General features: G+C 47.6%; 10 protein-coding genes across 10 annotated transcripts; 4 read left to right on the top strand and 6 right to left on the bottom strand.

Moving 5' to 3' along the window:
* Positions 1–306: 306 nt before the first annotated feature.
* PHATRDRAFT_35200 (predicted protein) lies at positions 307–1,170 on the bottom strand (the record flags this gene model as incomplete). The annotated part of the gene is made up of 1 exon (XM_002179585.1): positions 307–1,170. The coding sequence occupies one exon, from the start codon at positions 1,168–1,170 to the stop codon at positions 307–309; it is 864 nt and encodes a 287-aa protein (XP_002179621.1).
* A 476-nt stretch (positions 1,171–1,646) lies between these two features.
* PHATRDRAFT_45482 (predicted protein) lies at positions 1,647–2,735 on the bottom strand (the record flags this gene model as incomplete). Its single annotated transcript, XM_002179584.1, has 1 exon — positions 1,647–2,735. One exon carries the CDS (start codon positions 2,733–2,735, stop codon positions 1,647–1,649), a length of 1,089 nt encoding a protein of 362 aa, XP_002179620.1.
* Positions 2,736–3,094: 359 nt separating this feature from the next.
* On the top strand, positions 3,095–4,455 carry PHATRDRAFT_35198 (predicted protein; the record flags this gene model as incomplete). Its single annotated transcript, XM_002179792.1, has 2 exons — positions 3,095–3,983; positions 4,109–4,455. The coding sequence occupies 2 exons, from the start codon at positions 3,095–3,097 to the stop codon at positions 4,453–4,455; spliced, it is 1,236 nt and encodes a 411-aa protein (XP_002179828.1).
* Positions 4,456–5,024: 569 nt separating this feature from the next.
* On the bottom strand, positions 5,025–6,306 carry PHATRDRAFT_45481 (predicted protein; the record flags this gene model as incomplete). Its single annotated transcript, XM_002179583.1, has 3 exons — positions 5,694–6,306; positions 5,296–5,540; positions 5,025–5,177 (listed from the first exon to the last, which is right to left on the bottom strand). The coding sequence occupies exons 1-3, from the start codon at positions 6,235–6,237 to the stop codon at positions 5,025–5,027; spliced, it is 942 nt and encodes a 313-aa protein (XP_002179619.1). The 5' UTR covers positions 6,238–6,306.
* A 1,003-nt stretch (positions 6,307–7,309) lies between these two features.
* On the top strand, positions 7,310–8,296 carry PHATRDRAFT_35196 (predicted protein; the record flags this gene model as incomplete). Its single annotated transcript, XM_002179791.1, has 1 exon — positions 7,310–8,296. The coding sequence occupies one exon, from the start codon at positions 7,310–7,312 to the stop codon at positions 8,294–8,296; it is 987 nt and encodes a 328-aa protein (XP_002179827.1).
* Positions 8,297–8,406: 110 nt separating this feature from the next.
* On the bottom strand, positions 8,407–9,927 carry PHATRDRAFT_45479 (predicted protein). Its single transcript, XM_002179582.1, has one exon. It carries the CDS (start codon positions 9,901–9,903, stop codon positions 8,575–8,577), a length of 1,329 nt encoding a protein of 442 aa, XP_002179618.1. The 5' UTR covers positions 9,904–9,927; the 3' UTR covers positions 8,407–8,574.
* A 571-nt stretch (positions 9,928–10,498) lies between these two features.
* Positions 10,499–12,220, top strand: PHATRDRAFT_27067 (predicted protein). Its single transcript, XM_002179790.1, has 2 exons — positions 10,499–11,857; positions 11,936–12,220. Exons 1-2 carry the CDS (start codon positions 10,682–10,684, stop codon positions 12,170–12,172), a joined length of 1,413 nt encoding a protein of 470 aa, XP_002179826.1. The 5' UTR covers positions 10,499–10,681; the 3' UTR covers positions 12,173–12,220.
* PHATRDRAFT_45477 (predicted protein) lies at positions 12,181–13,250 on the bottom strand. Its single transcript, XM_002179581.1, has one exon. The coding sequence runs from the start codon at positions 13,145–13,147 to the stop codon at positions 12,212–12,214; it is 936 nt and encodes a 311-aa protein (XP_002179617.1). The 5' UTR covers positions 13,148–13,250; the 3' UTR covers positions 12,181–12,211.
* Positions 13,251–13,544: 294 nt separating this feature from the next.
* PHATRDRAFT_45476 (predicted protein) lies at positions 13,545–15,474 on the top strand (the record flags this gene model as incomplete). The annotated part of the gene is made up of 1 exon (XM_002179789.1): positions 13,545–15,474. The coding sequence occupies exon 1, from the start codon at positions 13,795–13,797 to the stop codon at positions 15,472–15,474; it is 1,680 nt and encodes a 559-aa protein (XP_002179825.1). The 5' UTR covers positions 13,545–13,794.
* Positions 15,475–15,618: 144 nt separating this feature from the next.
* Positions 15,619–16,670, bottom strand: PHATRDRAFT_45475 (predicted protein; the record flags this gene model as incomplete). The annotated part of the gene is made up of 2 exons (XM_002179580.1): positions 15,619–15,644; positions 15,764–16,670. 2 exons carry the CDS (start codon positions 16,668–16,670, stop codon positions 15,619–15,621), a joined length of 933 nt encoding a protein of 310 aa, XP_002179616.1.
* Between the last annotated feature and the right edge of the window lie 173 nt (positions 16,671–16,843).

Genomic DNA, 16,843 nt, shown 5'->3' with positions numbered 1-16,843 from the left:
CTGCACCCAGCCCGCAAAGGCTCGCCGAAAGGGACTCGACCGATTCTGTCACGACTCGTAGAACCGACAATGGTGAGTCTGCCGCTGCCGAGGGCGGTAGGTAAAGAAGCCCGGCAAGAGACAACAGTTGTTCCATCCAGTCATGTCAAACAATTCCTGCAACAAATACCAGACCTATCCTTTATGCTGTCTTCAAAGCTATCCATACCCCACACTTACAGTTAGCAAAAAATCAGTTATAGTGTTGCGCTAAACCATTTTCATAGCTCAAACAAGTTGAGCTAGAACGATGTAGTTATAGGTCAATCAGTTTGTGTCGCGGTCTGAGACTATTTTGTGATGGGGTGTTCCATCTACAATGTTTACTGCACGAATTTTTGCTAGATCAAAGCGAAAGTCGCCATTTCTTCCGTCCATTAGTGCTACGCCGATCGATTCCAAAGATACATCGTCATCGAGTTCGCGATGAATCTCTCTGTCTCTGCCACGTGCAGTTAAACCGAACTCGGAGAATGGAAGGACAATGCTGCTAAAGGTGTCGCTAGAGGCCGGTATTTCAACTGTTCCTTGGTAGATGTCATCCGGTATCGAGCTGGCTACCTTCAAATTGATCGTGTAGGACCTTCCATCAGTTCGACAAAGTAGCTCCAGCGCTGAATACAAGCCGCAAAGGTTGGCTCCTCCATAAAAGAATTCAGGCGAACGTAACGCAGCAAAGCCCGATCTCTGCGCATCGCTTTGTAAACCAATTTCTGTGTCAATTGTCCCTTGCCATCGAAGAAAAGAGGTAAGGGGCTTTTTATTTTTGCTTGTGCTTTCGTTCTTATTCACGTCTTGTTCATCGTAAAATTGTTGAGCGTCTAGAACCGGATTCGGGGTTTCTCCTGACGCAATTGTGGCCAGGTCGTTGTTCGTCCGAACCATAAAGGCGGATGCCTCAGAAAACCCACCAATCACCCGATCATCGGAAATTCTCCAGCCATCTTGATCCTTTTCGTGAACTTTGATGGCATCCAAATAGTCGTCGTGGTTGCTGAAGTCAAACAAGCTTATGGGGGCACAGGGATAGCGATCGGGTGTTGTCCATTGTGCAAGTAAGATATCCTTGCGGACGCGTAGATAGCGACGCATCCAGCCGCCGCCCTGCCTCGTGAGGAATCCGAACTTCATCTCACGGTGTCTGTAGATTTGCTTTTCCTTTGATTAAAAAACCCCCACAGAAATACTGCTATGGGATCTCGTTGCTTTTAAGTGATTTTGAGTATTCTCTGTCACTTGTGTTTACGTTTCTCGTCACTCGTTCGCCGCACGGCCGAACAAAAAGAGGAAAATTTGCATACCCGGAATGTCGGAAGAAAAGACTTCCCCGTTTTGTATCAACCGAGAGTACAAAGAAGTACTCTCATATCACAGTCAGTCACGCTTTGTCAACCAATGCACACAATTCGGAATACATGGGAACAGTGGGATGCTTACTGTTAATGGAAAGAGCCCTTGATAGCAAAAAGGACGCAATGGCCTCAACATCTAATCTAGAGATGCCCTCCACACCCCTCGGCTTTGTCCACCATCCGAAATGCATAGGGGGATGCTGATCGACGTAACCAAGCGAGGATAATTTACAATTGACTTAGCACTCTTCTATTTTATTTTAAGTACACATCCCATCTATTTACTGGAGCCCTTATGTCGTAAGAAGGCTTCTGCTCGACTGATGCGCCTCCCAATGGAGAGGCATGAACAGGGCGCTTGACAACGACCTTTGTTCCGGCAGCTTCCAAAGCAGTATGCAGAAGTTCCAGTTCGTCGCGCTGCCGCAGAATACTATCTCCAGTCTGTGTTTCTAAAAGGCTATGCAAGATTTGCATGTTCTTCTTGACAGAAGCTTGCTTCTTTCTGGCCGGAAACATCGGATCGAGGTAAACAATATCAGGTAGTACACTAGCGTCTTTTTCTGCAAGCAGCTTTCGAACTACCTCTCGTCCATCGCCTGCTTGAAATGAAAGACGGGGAGACAAATCCATCGCAAAGTTGTCTCCCGCATCGGCTAAGTTGGAAAGGCGTCTTAGAGCGTCTTGCAACATAACAGCAACAATCGGATCACGCTCAACCATGTAAACTCGTCTTGCTCCAGCAGTAGCCATAAGTAATGCGTCTTGACCAAAACCAGCTGTCAAATCATAAATTATGGCACCGTTTGGAAATCCCTTTCGTGGAGAGATCGCTTTCTGAAGCAAGTCTGAACCCACTTCACCGCTAATCCGCCTTCGCAAGGAGCTGGACAAAGGTGGACAAAAATCCACGTAGAAAGGTTTTGTTTTGGTCTTCACATTATTCCTCGATTTCTTACTCCTCGTACATTCGAATTCGTGTTGAAGAGATTGGATAGCAATGGCGTAGTCGTTGATTCCGAAAGCAGTATTTTGGTACGAGACAATTGAGAGTGCCTGGGAAAATGTGGATTCAGTTTCGACGTTGCAAAGTTCGTCTCGCCGGACCAAAGGCAACCGCAAAATGGATACAAGATCCTCCGTTGGACCGGGGAAGTCGCCATTCACTACACAGATGTTTTGATGATTACATCGAGACAGAGCGCCCTCGTCCCAATCAGCGTTGGTATCTGAGCAGAAAGTCACTACGGACGCGACGGTTTCTCTGCTTACTTGGTTGGACCGAAAAGGGAGCCACACCAGAGCCCGTGTTAAAATTGAATAAAGGACTCTATGTATCTTCATTTCAAGTTTGTTTCAGAGAAGCAACTGCCCTCTCACTGTAGACGTATTTCGGATGGACAAGTCACGGTCTGTCTTGTGTCCAAAGTCTGCAATCAAACAATCTCGAAAACTTCAGAGTTAACAGTTAGCGACCTCACTGTTGGAGATTTCGTCCGCACAGTCAAAGGAGTACACGTCAGAAAAAGGTTGACAAATGCGACATTAAGCAGACACAATATGTAGAATCGTGTCCATTCTCCTGAAAGCGATCAACGTTGACATATCATTGTGTTCATCCTTTTCTCATTAACCAAATGCTATAATGTTACAAATTGTTCTTTTTGTAGCAAAAAGCAGCAAAAGATAGGCGAGCTGATGAAATGAAGGAAAAGGCTTCTTCTGTTTTACAGCCATCGTGCATTTCGCAGCTTGCCGTTCTGGGAGAGTCTTCTGCCGCTTTGGGGGTATCCTTTTGTGTGTTGCTTTGTGCAATTTTCTTCACCGTTTGGCTCGATCTGACAGCAAAGCCGGTAGATCCATACACAACACTTGGTCCCGTACCGGAGATTGGCCCTCCATTGACATATACCGTGCATCCTCATCAGCAGCCGTATATCACGGCTGAGATGCGGAATGCTTTCAAGAAGGATGGAGTTATTGCAATTCGCGGTCTTATCGATGAAAAACTACTCCGCCGACTGGATTTGGAAAGCGCCCAGATCGTCAACAAGGAAAAAAGGAATCGAGAAGGAAAACGGATACGACCAGGTAATCAGTTCTACGCAATCAAGCATGGTGCCCTGTTTCACGATGCAAGGACATCACATACAGAAACCAATGAATTCACAACATCATCATTCTTTGATGTAGCGATTGCATCTGGAGTATCTCAAGTTGCCGCGGAGCTACTTTTTCTTGTAAAAAAATGTGAGTCGGGAACGCGGTCCTCCCAAGAAGGAAAAACGAGTAAACCGTGTTTGCGAGTTTTACGGGATATTTTCCTGTCGAAAGACTTCGATCCATACACCTGTGGATGGCACGTTGACGATCTCGGATTCTGGCCGGCGACTCCCGAAGCGCTAGGAATAAATGCATGGATTGCACTTGATGATATGCCTTTGGAAGGAGGTGGCGGTTTTGCTTTAGCCGTCAGTTCGCACAAGGCAACATGGAGAGAAGAGGCTTATTTTGTAACAGGCGCGAGTACTTCGTTTCCTCGTGATGGCTACACATCAGCAGTCGACCTCTTTGAGCGCCGAACTGGATCTGGTACGTGCAATATCAAGACGTCTGCTCCACACTTACACCGTCGAATGGAAGAAACGAAACGACAATATGATGTCAAACAAGGGGATGTAATTTTTCACACAAGATGGTCTTTCATCGAACGGTAGCTTTTGATCGAAAACCCAAAAATGCAAATTTCAGCCATGTTTATCGGCGCTACAGTATTCGCTATAATCTCGGTTCGGCAGTGATTCCACCGGGCTATGGGATAGAACCTAGTGTTCTCTGGGACGAAAGCAATGGCGGTCGCACAGCTGACGAAGTCTGCCGACGAGACGGACCTTGGTATCCGCAAGCGTGGCCAGAAATGCTGGCATCCGAACGGGAAGAGCTGGCCAGTTTTGTGACCGACAAGCTCGCCATAGCAAACAAACGTAGACCAGCCCGCAAACAAGAAATGCGCCCTTTCCTGAAACGCTTCGCAAGAGAACAACAAGTCTTAAACGACCCTTAAAAGGGAAACTATCACGAGTAATAAAAAAGGATGAGGTCAAGACCTTTTCAGAAATCTCACTTCCCTGGGTGTTCACATATCGCATCCATCTTTCGTTATTAGTGTAACGCGAAGTTCTAACACGGCTACTTCTGCGTCAGGATTATTCCATTCCATTTGCTGTCCGTTTCCAGACTGGATAAAGTATCATTTATAAGTAATCCCCATTCTGTCAATACACCATCTCAATTATACCAACAGCAATCACTTCGAGTTAATCGGATCAGGAAGGGTTTCGTAAATTGTCATCTTTGGAAGCTGGAGAGTCTCGAAAAGATCACATGTTTCGTAGAAGTCTTTCTCTCTCTAGCGCGTAGATATCGACGTAAGCTCTCTTACAGTACGGCCTCACAACGCCACTGACGCAAGTCATCACATACAGCGGATTTTGCTTTCATTCTTAGCCAACTGCCTGCCAAACTCTGCCCCTGACTACGAAAGACCATTAGCTTCACACTCGATAATTTCCACTCAAGGTTCACCATGATGAATTCCTTCCTCATTGCATTTATTTGCCTACTGTTTGCTTCTCACGCAACCGCCTTCCAACCAGTACCAAATGGAATTGCTCGTCCGTCGGTCACCGCTCTTAATGTTTTTGGAAACAAGAAATCCAAGGGGACAAAGGCCGAGGAAGCTGCGAAGGCAGCTGAATTTTGGCAGGGAGAATGGGTTTGCAAAGACTGTGGATACATTTATAGTCGTGTGAGTTGAGCTTGTTTCTGAAACGATCGCAGAATGAGAATATCCTCACCCCGATCTGTTTTTGTGTGACGACAGGCGGAATGTGCTGGGATGTACTTTGAAGAACAAGGGCCTGGATTCCGTTGCCCCCAATGTTCTGGGCCCCGTCGTCGCTATGCGAAAAAGGTCGGTGATCGAGTCGGAACAACGCTTGATGGAGGGGATGCTCCCATTTTGATTTTCTCCTTCGGTGGTGTAGCCCTTACTATCGCCTTCGGAATTTGGGCGGTAAACAACTTGTAGATTTGATGGCATTTTGTTCAGAGTGCGTTCACGACGATTTGTTAGTGCAGCGTGCAATGCTAATGCAATTAAAAAGGCATCCTATAGCTACTTTTCATCTTTCTCGCAACCTAAGATTTTTCGTCTGATTGATTCCTCTTTGGAGCTTGCTTCCAACCCTACTTGTTTCAAAATCGGCAGCACTTTTCGCGCTTCATTCTTCGTCAGATGACCTTCCCTGGTTATCGTACTCTCCGTCATATACTGAAAGCAGCATGCAGGCCCAATTGATTTAAATAGCTGCTCGGAGATTTGTTTTGCCTTCGCAACTGAGAAAGCAAGCCCACCGAATGAAAGAGGTCGCGTTAAATGCTCCACAGTTTCCTTGTACATAAGGTAAGGAATCGCAACGGTGGCGTCTCTCAGCAATCTCTGCTCGTACGCCGATAGCTGGCGTCGTTTCTCGGTGGAAATGAATTCGTTCGCTACCTTCAAAACCGCGAATAAAGAGGGCAGGTTTTTTGCAGTTCTGAGAGCTTCTAGGATTCTCGTTCTTTCCTCGCGATCCTCTTCAGTCGCGGGCTCTTTATTTGTTTCTTCTGGCCATTCGAGCTCTCTTGTGGGTGAGGGGGCTGTATCAGATCGGATGGCTTTATACGCCATGATCGGAGCGGACGACTTCCGACGAGTCGATCTCTTCAACGCCTCTCGGATTTCAATTTTTTCCTCCTTTGGATTGAGGTGTCGATTGGTCCCATGTTCCCGAGACCAGCTCATGACTTGACAGATTAATGGTCCAATTGTGGTCGTCTGTAGTAGTTACATGAGCTTGATACGATTTCAGCTTGGTTGTTGTACAGCTTCGTCGCGCTCTCGACACAGGATAGCGCCACTTTCAAATCACATTCGTTTATCTCGAGATTTATACTTAGACGTTTGTTTTTACATTTTAATCTTCTCTCGTCCAATGTGACACTAAAAGTACAAGAGGACACAATCCCTCCGATGTCGTATCACTGGATCGACGATCCTGAAAGGGCTGTGTCTCCGACTTGACAATACACAATAATCTCCAATAGAATAGTTGAAATTGATTGCGTAGCTCTCCCTTCGTCAGAGTCATCATGCAACAGGGTACAACACCAAAATGGCATCGATTTCTCTAGAAGTAACGCTATCTCATTTTGATGATTGCGACTCGTCCTCGCTGACGGAGCTTTCAACCAAAATGTGGAGCCGTGGATCCGACAGTGAAGACATTTTTTTAATCCCATTCAAGAGTTTGCGGCTGACGGCGAGATCTGTACGCCAAGACATACCAGCTTCCCAATATCGTCTTGCGGCCATTTTTCTACCCTCAGCGATCACTGACACCGTATTCGATAGGCACCGGGAGCCACAATCACGTCAGCTCGTTCACGGAATACACCCACCTGAAAGCAAGGAGTTATCGCGAAAGCTCCTTTCCAAGATACATTCTTTTTTAGTCCAACACGTTTCTATTAAAGGAATTTTCTACATAGAAAGTGGAAGCCGCGCCCCTGCAGATGTGATTCTAGTTGGCCTTCAGAATGAAACACCGTCTACCCTTTCGAAATTGTTGGAAGCAACTCACTGTGAGAACATCCTAACCGCACCACAAGCTACTTTGAAAGTTCTTGCTCTAGAGCAAGTAACATTCCGCTGGCAGGGAGATCTAATAAAAAGCCCCCAAGCAGCCTCGCTATCTCCTCAGCATTTTGACATACCGACCTGCCCTGTTTGCCTTCATCGGATCGATCCTTCTCGGATAGGTTTACTACCCCCTCGCAGCACCAGTATGTGCTCGAAATTTTGCCCATTACCCACCATGTCTTTGAACTCTTCAATATTGTGTCCGAATCAAGCAAATTTGCGGGCCTGGCCTAGTCCATCTGACTGCCTTGCCTGTCGAGTTATCGAAGAATATTGGAAAGCGCAAAATGACGAATCGAATAAGCTATTTTGTATTGACTGTGCAATGCAAGAAACTTTATGGGTATGCCTGACATGTGGATTCGTTGGCTGTGGTCGATATTCGAACAAGCACGCAGCAATCCATTTCACGGATACGGGCCATCCATTTTCATTGGAATTGGCAACGCTTCGAATTTGGAGCTATACCGATGGTGAATTCGCACATCGCGTTGACCTGCTGGACTGTCCCTCCTCGCCGCCACGTTGTCGGCCATGGACGCGGCGATCTCCATCACCGGCTGGAGGGACATCAAACGTTGTGGCATACAACAATGAAATTTACAATCAACAAGACAAGCATTCAAAAAAAGCCGTAATGCTTGGTGAGGAATACGAGGCCCTCTTGCAAAGTGCACTCGAGGAGCAAGCACAACACTACGAAGGTGAAATAAGCAGACTAAGAGCAGTCCTTACTGCAAAAGAGGTTGATCTGGACGCGATGACGCACGCAGAAATGGAACAAACCGAATCCTTGCGGCAGGAGATTTTAAAGCTTCGATTAGCAACCGATTGTACAGGTCGAGATCTCGTAGACTTCCAAGGCCAGGAGGCCGACCATAGGGCAACTTCCCAGCGCTTGCTCCGCGAGCAACAAATTACCAAGAACCTCCTGCGACAAATAGAAGAAGAACTCGCGAGTAAGAACCAGTACGGTAGAATCCAGATAGAGGAGCTCGAGCAGCAAATTGCAGATCTTACTGCAAACCAAAGAATGATGCACCAATTCTCGCAAGATGGGGAGCTGGCAAATTCACAGATCTGGGGCACTTCGGGCGAAACGCACAGTAGGCACAAAACTCCCAAAAAGGGCAAAAAGATGCGACGCTATTTTCGAAAATAGGGTGTTGATATATCAGTTGGCTGCAGCTTGTGAAAAGCCGAACAGGTGAGGTCTACGTATCGATAGTATGAAATAGTATCTAGCAGTACTTCTAAAAAGCTAAGCTATACAAGGTGTTTACAATGGTCGGCCGAGAGCTTTGAACTACCAGCGAAATGAAAACTCCACCACTTGCATATCTTGTGGCTACAGATATGTTTCTTTGCCGCCTGCGAGACATCCTCTCAATTCATTGTCATTGGTATACATTCACGAGTAGGGCGAGAATGCCGACAAGCTCAACCATTTGACAAGGATGGCGTCCAAAACCAAAGGGAACTATGAATGCTAGATTTCCCTTTCCAACCATTAGGCAACGAGTTTTCAATGTCGTTTGATTGCCGTTCCAATCTCTCTGCATCGTTTTCACGTTTCTCCCACTGTCGACAGAGTGCTGCATAACTACGGAAGACATCTCGAAGCTCAATTTTTTGTTGCGTACTGACAGTGAACGAGACATTCTTTTTTTGATCCACGGCAGTTTGAAACAATCCTTCGGAGGTCACGGCTTGATTCGTTCGGTGATAGCAGGTGGCTACAAGATTCAATGTGCGTGCGAACCCCTCCCGATTTATTTCTCCCAACATTTTGTCGTGAATTTTTAGGGCATTGGCTGCATACTCTGAAGCCTGTTCAACATTGTTCGGAAGTCGCGGCATTTGTAGCAACCCCCAGGCCATATTGCCGTTTAGATAGGCTTCCAAGTATGGCACCGAAACTTTGTCTTTGGATTGACGCTTCAAAATCGTCAACCCTCTTTTCCAGGCTCGCATGGCGTTATCCAGAGGGACTTCTACATCATGGGCATTTCCCACAAATTGAGCGTATACGGCTTCTGTCGTACCCACATTTAATTCGGCTGCTGCTAAAGGTAAGAAAGCAGGGCGATACTGTTCCAGAGTTTTGACGGCCATGCGGGACGGATCGCGAACTGAGAATGCGTCATCCAACGTCTCCAAGGAAAGTAGCCTTGCCAAGGCTTGACCCGTTCTGGCTGAAGCGTAGTGCAAAGGCAAGGCTTCCATCGCTGGTTGCTCCAACAACTCATCACAGATCAATTTGGCTTGATCGAATTGTCCGTTGAGCCATAGCGTTTTGGCACGCGCTAAAGCCACATCGAAATTTAAGAAATTGTGAGAGTTTGCCACAAACTGCTCTAGCTCAATCAGTGTATGGCCTGCTGCGTCGTAGTTCCCAGAACGTTGTTGACATTCCGCCAACAGCGCCAGGATTGCTCGATGTTCGTTTCCACCCGATTGTAGGGTGCCAAAAATATCAACGGCTCGCTTTAAAGGGTCTATCGCAGCGTAACAGGATGCCGTGTTTTCCAAAGCGGTGCTTACTTCTGGAAGCTGTGTGATGGAGGCCAGATGCGGAGTGACGAACCTCGCTTCTAGCCCAAGGCTAGTGTTGGAATGTGGGAAAATGGAATCACTGATTGGTTTCGATTTGGACGAAAGCGCTCGAGCCTTGGTCACATTAAAACGTTTCGTAAGAAAACGGAGAGAGCCTAACCGTGCCAATGTTGCGAATGGTTGGATATGCGTCGTCCTCGTCCGTGTCATCATGGTCGAATGCACCTTGCAACTCGCACACTGCTGCGATTGTGTTCACAGTGAACACTTATTTTCCTTCGATAAACGAACGGGGTTGCTTGTGTGACGTGGGAAAGGCGCCTGTCAACCAATCATATTGTCCGACAGGTTTTCCCGACTCCCGACCAGAAACGAACGGATTTTCTCGAAGCTTTTCGAAGAGGTTAGAGATAGTAGCTTGAGAAGGGAGAATCGATAACGGCAAGCCGAAATCATCCAAGCACAGTGAGTAGGAGAGCGCAAAACAGCACCATATATATATATACTATTCAAAGCAGACAAGATTGGAAGTATGCTACAACGTGCTTTGTTGCAAAAGTCACGACTCGTTTGGGGGACGACGACAGTGGTTGTGGGCGGAGGTGCTGTCGTGGCACTCCAGGACCGGAATCATTGGCATGTCCCCTCCACTCTGACTGAAGGAGATCCTTCGGCGCAATCGAGATTTCCGTCGTCTTCGAGCCCTGATAGCGTTCTAATCCCGACACTTGAAGCAGTTGCCCGGGCCGGGCGACTTGTACAGACGGCAGTCTTGATTGCTGCCGACTATAAAAGGGCCGAATGGAGATGGCGCTCGAGTTCTCGCTCGGATTCCGACGGTCGGGACGAAGAACGACGGTACTGGGAAGCCGAAAAAGTGCGGCGGCTGCAAGAGTTGGAAGATTCACAAGCGGCCTATGCAAAGCCATCCCATACCGATACGAAGGATCTCGTACTCAATTTGAAAAGCAAAGAGCAACAACGACAACGAATGCACGACGCGGCCGACCAGCTGGCCCAGGCCGAAGAAACTCTCGACGAACTCGGTAGTTCCAAAAGTTTCCTACACCGCAAGGCCGCCACTCGACTACTGGAGTTGTGTAGACGCAACAAGGGCGTGTACATAAAAATCGGACAGCATCTAGCCAACCTGGACTACCTTATTCCACAAGAATATATCGACACGTTGTCCTCTCTTTTCGACGACACTCCACGCACCGATTTCCGAGATGTGTGTCAGGTGATCCGCGAGGAGCTTCAACACGAACCGGACGAATTGTTTGCTCGGGTCGATCCTGTGCCGATTGCGTCCGCCTCGCTTGCCCAAGTCCACGTGGCGTATGACAAAACCACCGGTAGAAAACTTGCCATCAAGGTTCAACACCGTGGACTGCGCGAAACCTGCGCCGGAGACCTGCACGCTCTCGTTACGGTTGCTCATATGGCGGAGCGTTTATTTCAAGATTTCCAGTGGGGTTGGATAGCCGACGAAATAGCTCCGCAATTACCCAAAGAATTGGATTTTATAAACGAAGGCAGGAATGCGGAACGAGCTGCTGCAGACATTCGCGAGACAGGCTTGGATTGCATAGTCCCGAAGATTTTATGGCAGCATTCATCAGCACGAGTATTGACCATGGAATTTGAGGAGGGTTTTAGAGCGACGGATATTGAAGCTATCGAAAAAGCCGGCTTGCGCAAACATGATGTCGCCAAGTTGATTTCGTCCGTGTTTTCTTCGCAAGCATTCATTTCCGGTTGGGTGCATTGCGATCCCCATCCTGCTAATGTGTTGCTGAGAAAGAATACCAAGGGTAAGCCGCAAATGGTTCTAGTTGATCATGGCTTGTACAGGGAGCTTGATACGGACTTTCGTTTGCGCTACGCTTCTCTCTGGAAAGGTTTAATGCTCGCGGATTTGGACGGCATCAAGCAATCCTGTCGTAGTCTAGGTATTGATGAAGCGTACACTTTGTTCGCCGCCATGTTAACCGCTCGACCTTTCGATGAGATTATTGAACGGTCAAAAAGGAACTCGTTAACACACAATGTCCAGCCAAACAGTCGCGCGGATCAAGCCGTGATTCGGGGTTACGCACAGCGTTTCCTGCAAAACATCTTTGAACTTTTGAATAAGCTTCCTCGGCAAATGCTTCTATTGCTCAAGGTCAGTCAAGCAATTCTTATGTTATTTTACTGACTTGAATCCAAACAGTATACCCTCAACCTCTTGCCCGTTTTGTAGATGAATGACTGCTTGAGGCACATTGACTATAGTTTGGGATCACCAACCAATACTATTGTTGTCTGTGGAAAGTACGCAGCGCAAGCCGTTTACAAAGATACATTGCGAAGCAATTTGTCATGGCCTAAGAAGTTGAGGGCTTGGTGCACGTACGTCCATGTACTGTCACGGATTCGTCTACACGATATTGGAGTTTGGTGGATACATTTAAGGTCTGCTGGTGTAAGATACTCTTAAAAAGCGTTAGCTTCTGGTACAGATTAACTAAACCCACCTCTACAGATGAAAGTCATTATTGCTCTTACGTTGTCTCTTGATAAGCGAATATTGGGCTTGGACTTTTCGCCTTATGCTTTCCATGGCTTGATGTTCCGCTAAAATGTCTTCGTCGCGGAATAACTTCGAAACGGAGGATTTCTTGTCAGCTTTCTTTATAGCCCCACGGGGGAGCTGTCGGAAAACCGGTGGACGTTCAGCCTGCTCCCCAAAGTGAGCTTGCGTAGCTACAGCTCTAGCTGCGACTGCGCGTTCGCCAGTAATCAGCCCGCCGTTCTTCTCAACAGTCGTGTCGGACTGGTAGTTTGATTCGTCGTCGTCATCACCAAAAGACAACGAGGAAGCTTTTCGCTTCTTACTTTTTTTCTTGTTAAGAAATTCTTTCTTTTTCTGTCGCTTTTCAGGATTGTGCAGATCCATACTCTCACGCTTTATGATTTGACGAGTCTCTGCTTTGACTCGTTTTCGAAAGGCGTTCTTCGTTTCACCCTCCATGCGTCCTAGAGATTGGACAGCCGCTTTCTTTTTGTCCACTTGTTCATCCAGCTTCAAAATCATATTGGTCTTTTTATCGTCCTCATCGATTGGCGGATTTGGCTTTGACGGAGTTTTCGTGATTATTGTCGTGTGGGCTTTAACGCTACTTCCCAGGTCGAACTGCTCGTTTTGGACCTTTTCCTGCTTCAGAGTACCGTACAAGTCCGCCATGTCAAAATCGTCTCCCTTTTCCGGGGGCGCATCGAATCCATCATCGATTTCTGTTGTTTTCTTACGTTTCACTCTAAGCCGTTCGGAGGTTTTGCTCCGCTTTTTGGGTTTGCGACTGTCCTTCCCAATGCCCCAGATGCCAACTTCGTCCAACTGGATACGTCCGCCGTTTTCTTTCGAGTACGGGTCACAGGCTTTGACTTTCTTGTACCGCGCAACACGCCCCATTATGTGAGCTGTGTAGTTGCACTTCCGTACCACAACGCAACAACAGTGCAGTTGGATGCAGCACTAGCTTACGTATTATATATTCTTTGGAACACGTTCAATGCACACCGACAACGTTCACTAACTACCCTTGGTAAATTCCATTTTCATGTAACGTTGGAAGGAACAATTTCCCTGGAAACGGTGGACACTTGGTGACGCCGTCTGTCCCACGCCAGGCAGCATTCAGACATTTCATTTTGCATCTCGAGATCTACAAATTCACAGGAACGGGTCATTGTGGCTCTGCCAAAATCTTGAAGGGAGGTCACAAAGTCACATGGAACCTTCCCTTTCATATACAGCAAATTACATTCCATCAATCGATTGCCAACTGAGGCTATATTTTCGTGGGCGGCTTGGTTGGCTTCTGACGATTCGGTTCATCTCTCATCTTCTCGCTGAGCTTCTCTTCCACCCTTGATAAAGATTATCCAATCTCTGCATGTTGTCGCCATTTTGAAATCATTGTAGGCTCTAGTATTGTCTGATACCGGTTCAGGGTTCTGTTGCGGAAGGGCCCGGCTCATCTCCTTTGATCGTGTAAACAAGACAAACGTAGAAGAAGAGCTTGTTCAATCATTGGATTCTTTTCCACAAATTTTATTATGGCCGACGTGGAAAACCCCACAGGAAAACCTGATGTCGGGAATTTTACGGTGGGTAACCGATCCTCTTTTGAGCCGAACGCGGTGGGAGCAAACCTCGTCCAGCCGTCGCTATCTACCTTACACCAAGACGAAAAAAGTTTACTATTGGTAGCTGCTACGCGTCAAGAAAGAGACACTTATGGCAATATCGTAGTATCGTCAGAATCAAACGGTGTCGATGACCTATTGACGGATGACGATTACGACGAAATTGTCGTGGATGAAGATTTCGAGGAGATTGAATACGAGGATGAGTCAGATGTTGAGTACATAGAAGAGGAACTATCAGACGAAGAGCCTGACGATGAAGAAAGCTACACAGAAATTACGTATAACTCTGATGGGGATGATGCAGATTTCGTGCTAAACGGCCAAGGTAATGCATCGCTTCGACAGTACAAAAACGCAGCGACACGTGCTGCCGAAGAAGAGGCTAGTAGGAAAGAAGCAGAGGAGGACGAAGCTCGTAGGGAGCGGGCACGCATTCTTGTGCGACAGAAAGAAATGGAAAGGAAGGAACAAGAAGAGACCCGCAAGCGAGAAACCCAGGCTTTGGAAGCTGCTCGGGTAGCAGAAGAAAAAGAAATCAGACGTCGGGAAGAAGAGGAGCGCGCTGCTCGTATCCGCGCTGAAGAAGCAGCAGCCATCATTGCAGAGGAAAGAGAAGAAAATCGCATGCGATTACTGGAATTGGAGGAGCTGCGAAAGGCCGAAGAGGCAGAAGCGCGGGGCATTGCCGCCAAAATGGCCGCCGAAAAACGAGAAGAACAAGAAAGAATGCGTCGACTTGAAGCTGAAGAGGCTTTGGCAAAAGCTGCGGCAGAGAAACTCAAAATGGAAAAAGAAATTCGTGAAATGGAAACCAGACTAGAGGCGGCCAAACAAGCTAAAGAAGAAGCGAAGAAAAGAGAGGAAGAAGAAAGAGGCCGTTTGGCAGCAAAGGTTGAAGCCCGACGTCGTTCAGCAGAAAAGAAACTAGAGAAACTGAACACAGAAGTGCAATCTGAGCAACCCGTTAAAGGAGCGGGTTTTGAGATAAAACAAGACAACGAGCCGCTCGAGTTGGGAGGGGGTCCCGTTCCCTCTGCCGAACAAGGAAAAACGACAATAGGGGCCGTAGAGGATAAAATTGATACGACGGTCAACTTGGCTTCATCAGCACTCGATGAGGTGTCTACAAAGAAGAAAAAGGTATTCAGAAAGGTTGTTCGTCGCGTTGTTAGAAACAAGAATGGTGAGATCCTTTCTTCACGAATCGAACGAGTGGAGGACACGCCTACTGGTACGTCTGGTTTGAGCAATACCAGCACGATAGAAACCCCACCAAATGAATCTAGCCATGCCAAGGAGCCAGCTCAAAAAGCTACACAGAGCACGATTCCAGTATCGAGACCGCTTGCTCCTAGTCCTGCTCATGAGCCAGCACCAGAATTGACACTATCTGCAGAAAACGCCGGCGAGCACTACACGGTAATCCAACTCCAAAAGCAGCTTGTGCCTGGTCTAGATTACAAGAATCGTGAAAAATATCTGTCTCTGTCTGATTTCCAAGCAATATTTGGTTGCAACAAAGACGAGTTCGCGAGTTGGCCAAAGTGGAAGCAGACGAATTTGAAGCGTAAAGCTAAGCTCTTCTAACCTTGTGTCGACGTGCTGGAACACTGAATCCAATTGTTATGTAGCTACTAGTAGCTCCACTCTTCGGGTGCGAGAAAAGTATGATACGCAGGAGGCGTTGTGACAAAGAATTCTCAAAGGAAGTGTGATTATATTGGCTTGGTTTCATCGATATTTTCGTCCCCATTCCACTGTTCGCCTGAGTCACTTAAAGTCAACGCAAGAAGGTGGACGAGCTGGGGTTGTCCTTCTACTGTGTTTCTTTTCCCTGCCACTCGCTCACGAAGTACTTCTCTTATACACTGTCGACCGATCGTTTGCGCCTTCTCACTAGACCATTGGCTTACAACGTGTTGGACAGTGGTTGCCGACAACTCCTTTTCTGTGCTGCCGGATTCGGACCGTATCCTATCCAACAGATTTTGCTCTGCCAACTCGGCACCCCGACCTGCGATAGCCACACGGCACTTCCAAAATTGTCCTGTGACATCAACACGCCAGCATTCGTCGTCCGATACCACAATGGCGACGGCGGCCAGTATTCGCCCCGTACCCGATTCTTGTGTGATTCGCTGTCTCGAATCCGCTAATTTTCGAGCCAGAATCGAAGGCCTCGCATCATCGAGTGAAGTCCGTAGATTTTCGGCGTGATTTTGCAGTTGGCGACGGAGAATCTGGGAATCAACCGCGTTGCCGGCGGTAATGCCCCAAACACTGCTCCGGCTTGGCGAAGTGATGGCCGGACCCAAACGACAAAAGAGGTTGGTCCTCGCGATAAATTGGCGCGAATGATCCATAAGCAACGCTTCAAAAAACGTTTCTTGATCTGGCGGTTCATGTGCATCCGTGTTGGTGGTGCTGTTGCTGTTCTGGGACACGCCACGGGTGCTGCCGGTCGGGAGGTATGGGGATTGAGGCAAAGACGTGACGACAACGACACCGTCTCGGCAGCGTAATGCGATCACTAGATTACTCGACGGATCGTAAGGCTCTAGTCGTGAAACGGTGTCTGCCACCCTTTCGACGACAAGCAGCCGTCCGCCTGGTGCGAACACTGTTGGCGGTAGATCCGCGTACAAGGACGATGCCTGCCAGCCAGTCCCTGGAGTGCGGGTCGTATCTTGCCACGGTGCCGAAGATCCTGAAGACGTTAGCACGCTCGCGAGAAGTAACAAAGCGCTGGCTGCTTTCCACAACACCATTGACCGTGTCTTCATTGTGTTGATCGATGCTCTACCTCTTTAATGAATCCAAAAGGTGGGACGGTAGAGTAGGTAATTTGTTCTCTTCTACCTTCTCTGCGGTGGATTCGGGAATAGACGAAACTCTTCTCGATCGGGGTTTACAGTGATAGTTAGTTACTGTCACAGTCAGCTAGGTATGATAGCAG

Source organism: Phaeodactylum tricornutum, chromosome 7 (genome assembly GCF_000150955.2).
Source record: "Phaeodactylum tricornutum CCAP 1055/1 chromosome 7, whole genome shotgun sequence".
Classification (NCBI taxonomy): Eukaryota; Bacillariophyta; class Bacillariophyceae; order Surirellales; family Neidiaceae; genus Phaeodactylum; species Phaeodactylum tricornutum.
The sequence above is the reverse complement of the archived record's forward strand: the minus strand, read 5'-3'. Positions and strand labels throughout refer to the sequence as shown.

Coding starts and splice junctions, on each gene's coding strand:
- PHATRDRAFT_45479 (XM_002179582.1), bottom strand. CDS start 9,903: ATGATGACACGGACGAGGACGACGCATATCCAACCATTCGCAACATTG.
- PHATRDRAFT_27067 (XM_002179790.1), top strand. CDS start 10,682: ATGCACGACGCGGCCGACCAGCTGGCCCAGGCCGAAGAAACTCTCGAC. Junction 11,858..11,935: donor AAATGCTTCTATTGCTCAAG/GTCAGTCAAGCA, acceptor CCCGTTTTGTAG/ATGAATGACTGCTTGAGGCA.
- PHATRDRAFT_45477 (XM_002179581.1), bottom strand. CDS start 13,147: ATGGGGCGTGTTGCGCGGTACAAGAAAGTCAAAGCCTGTGACCCGTAC.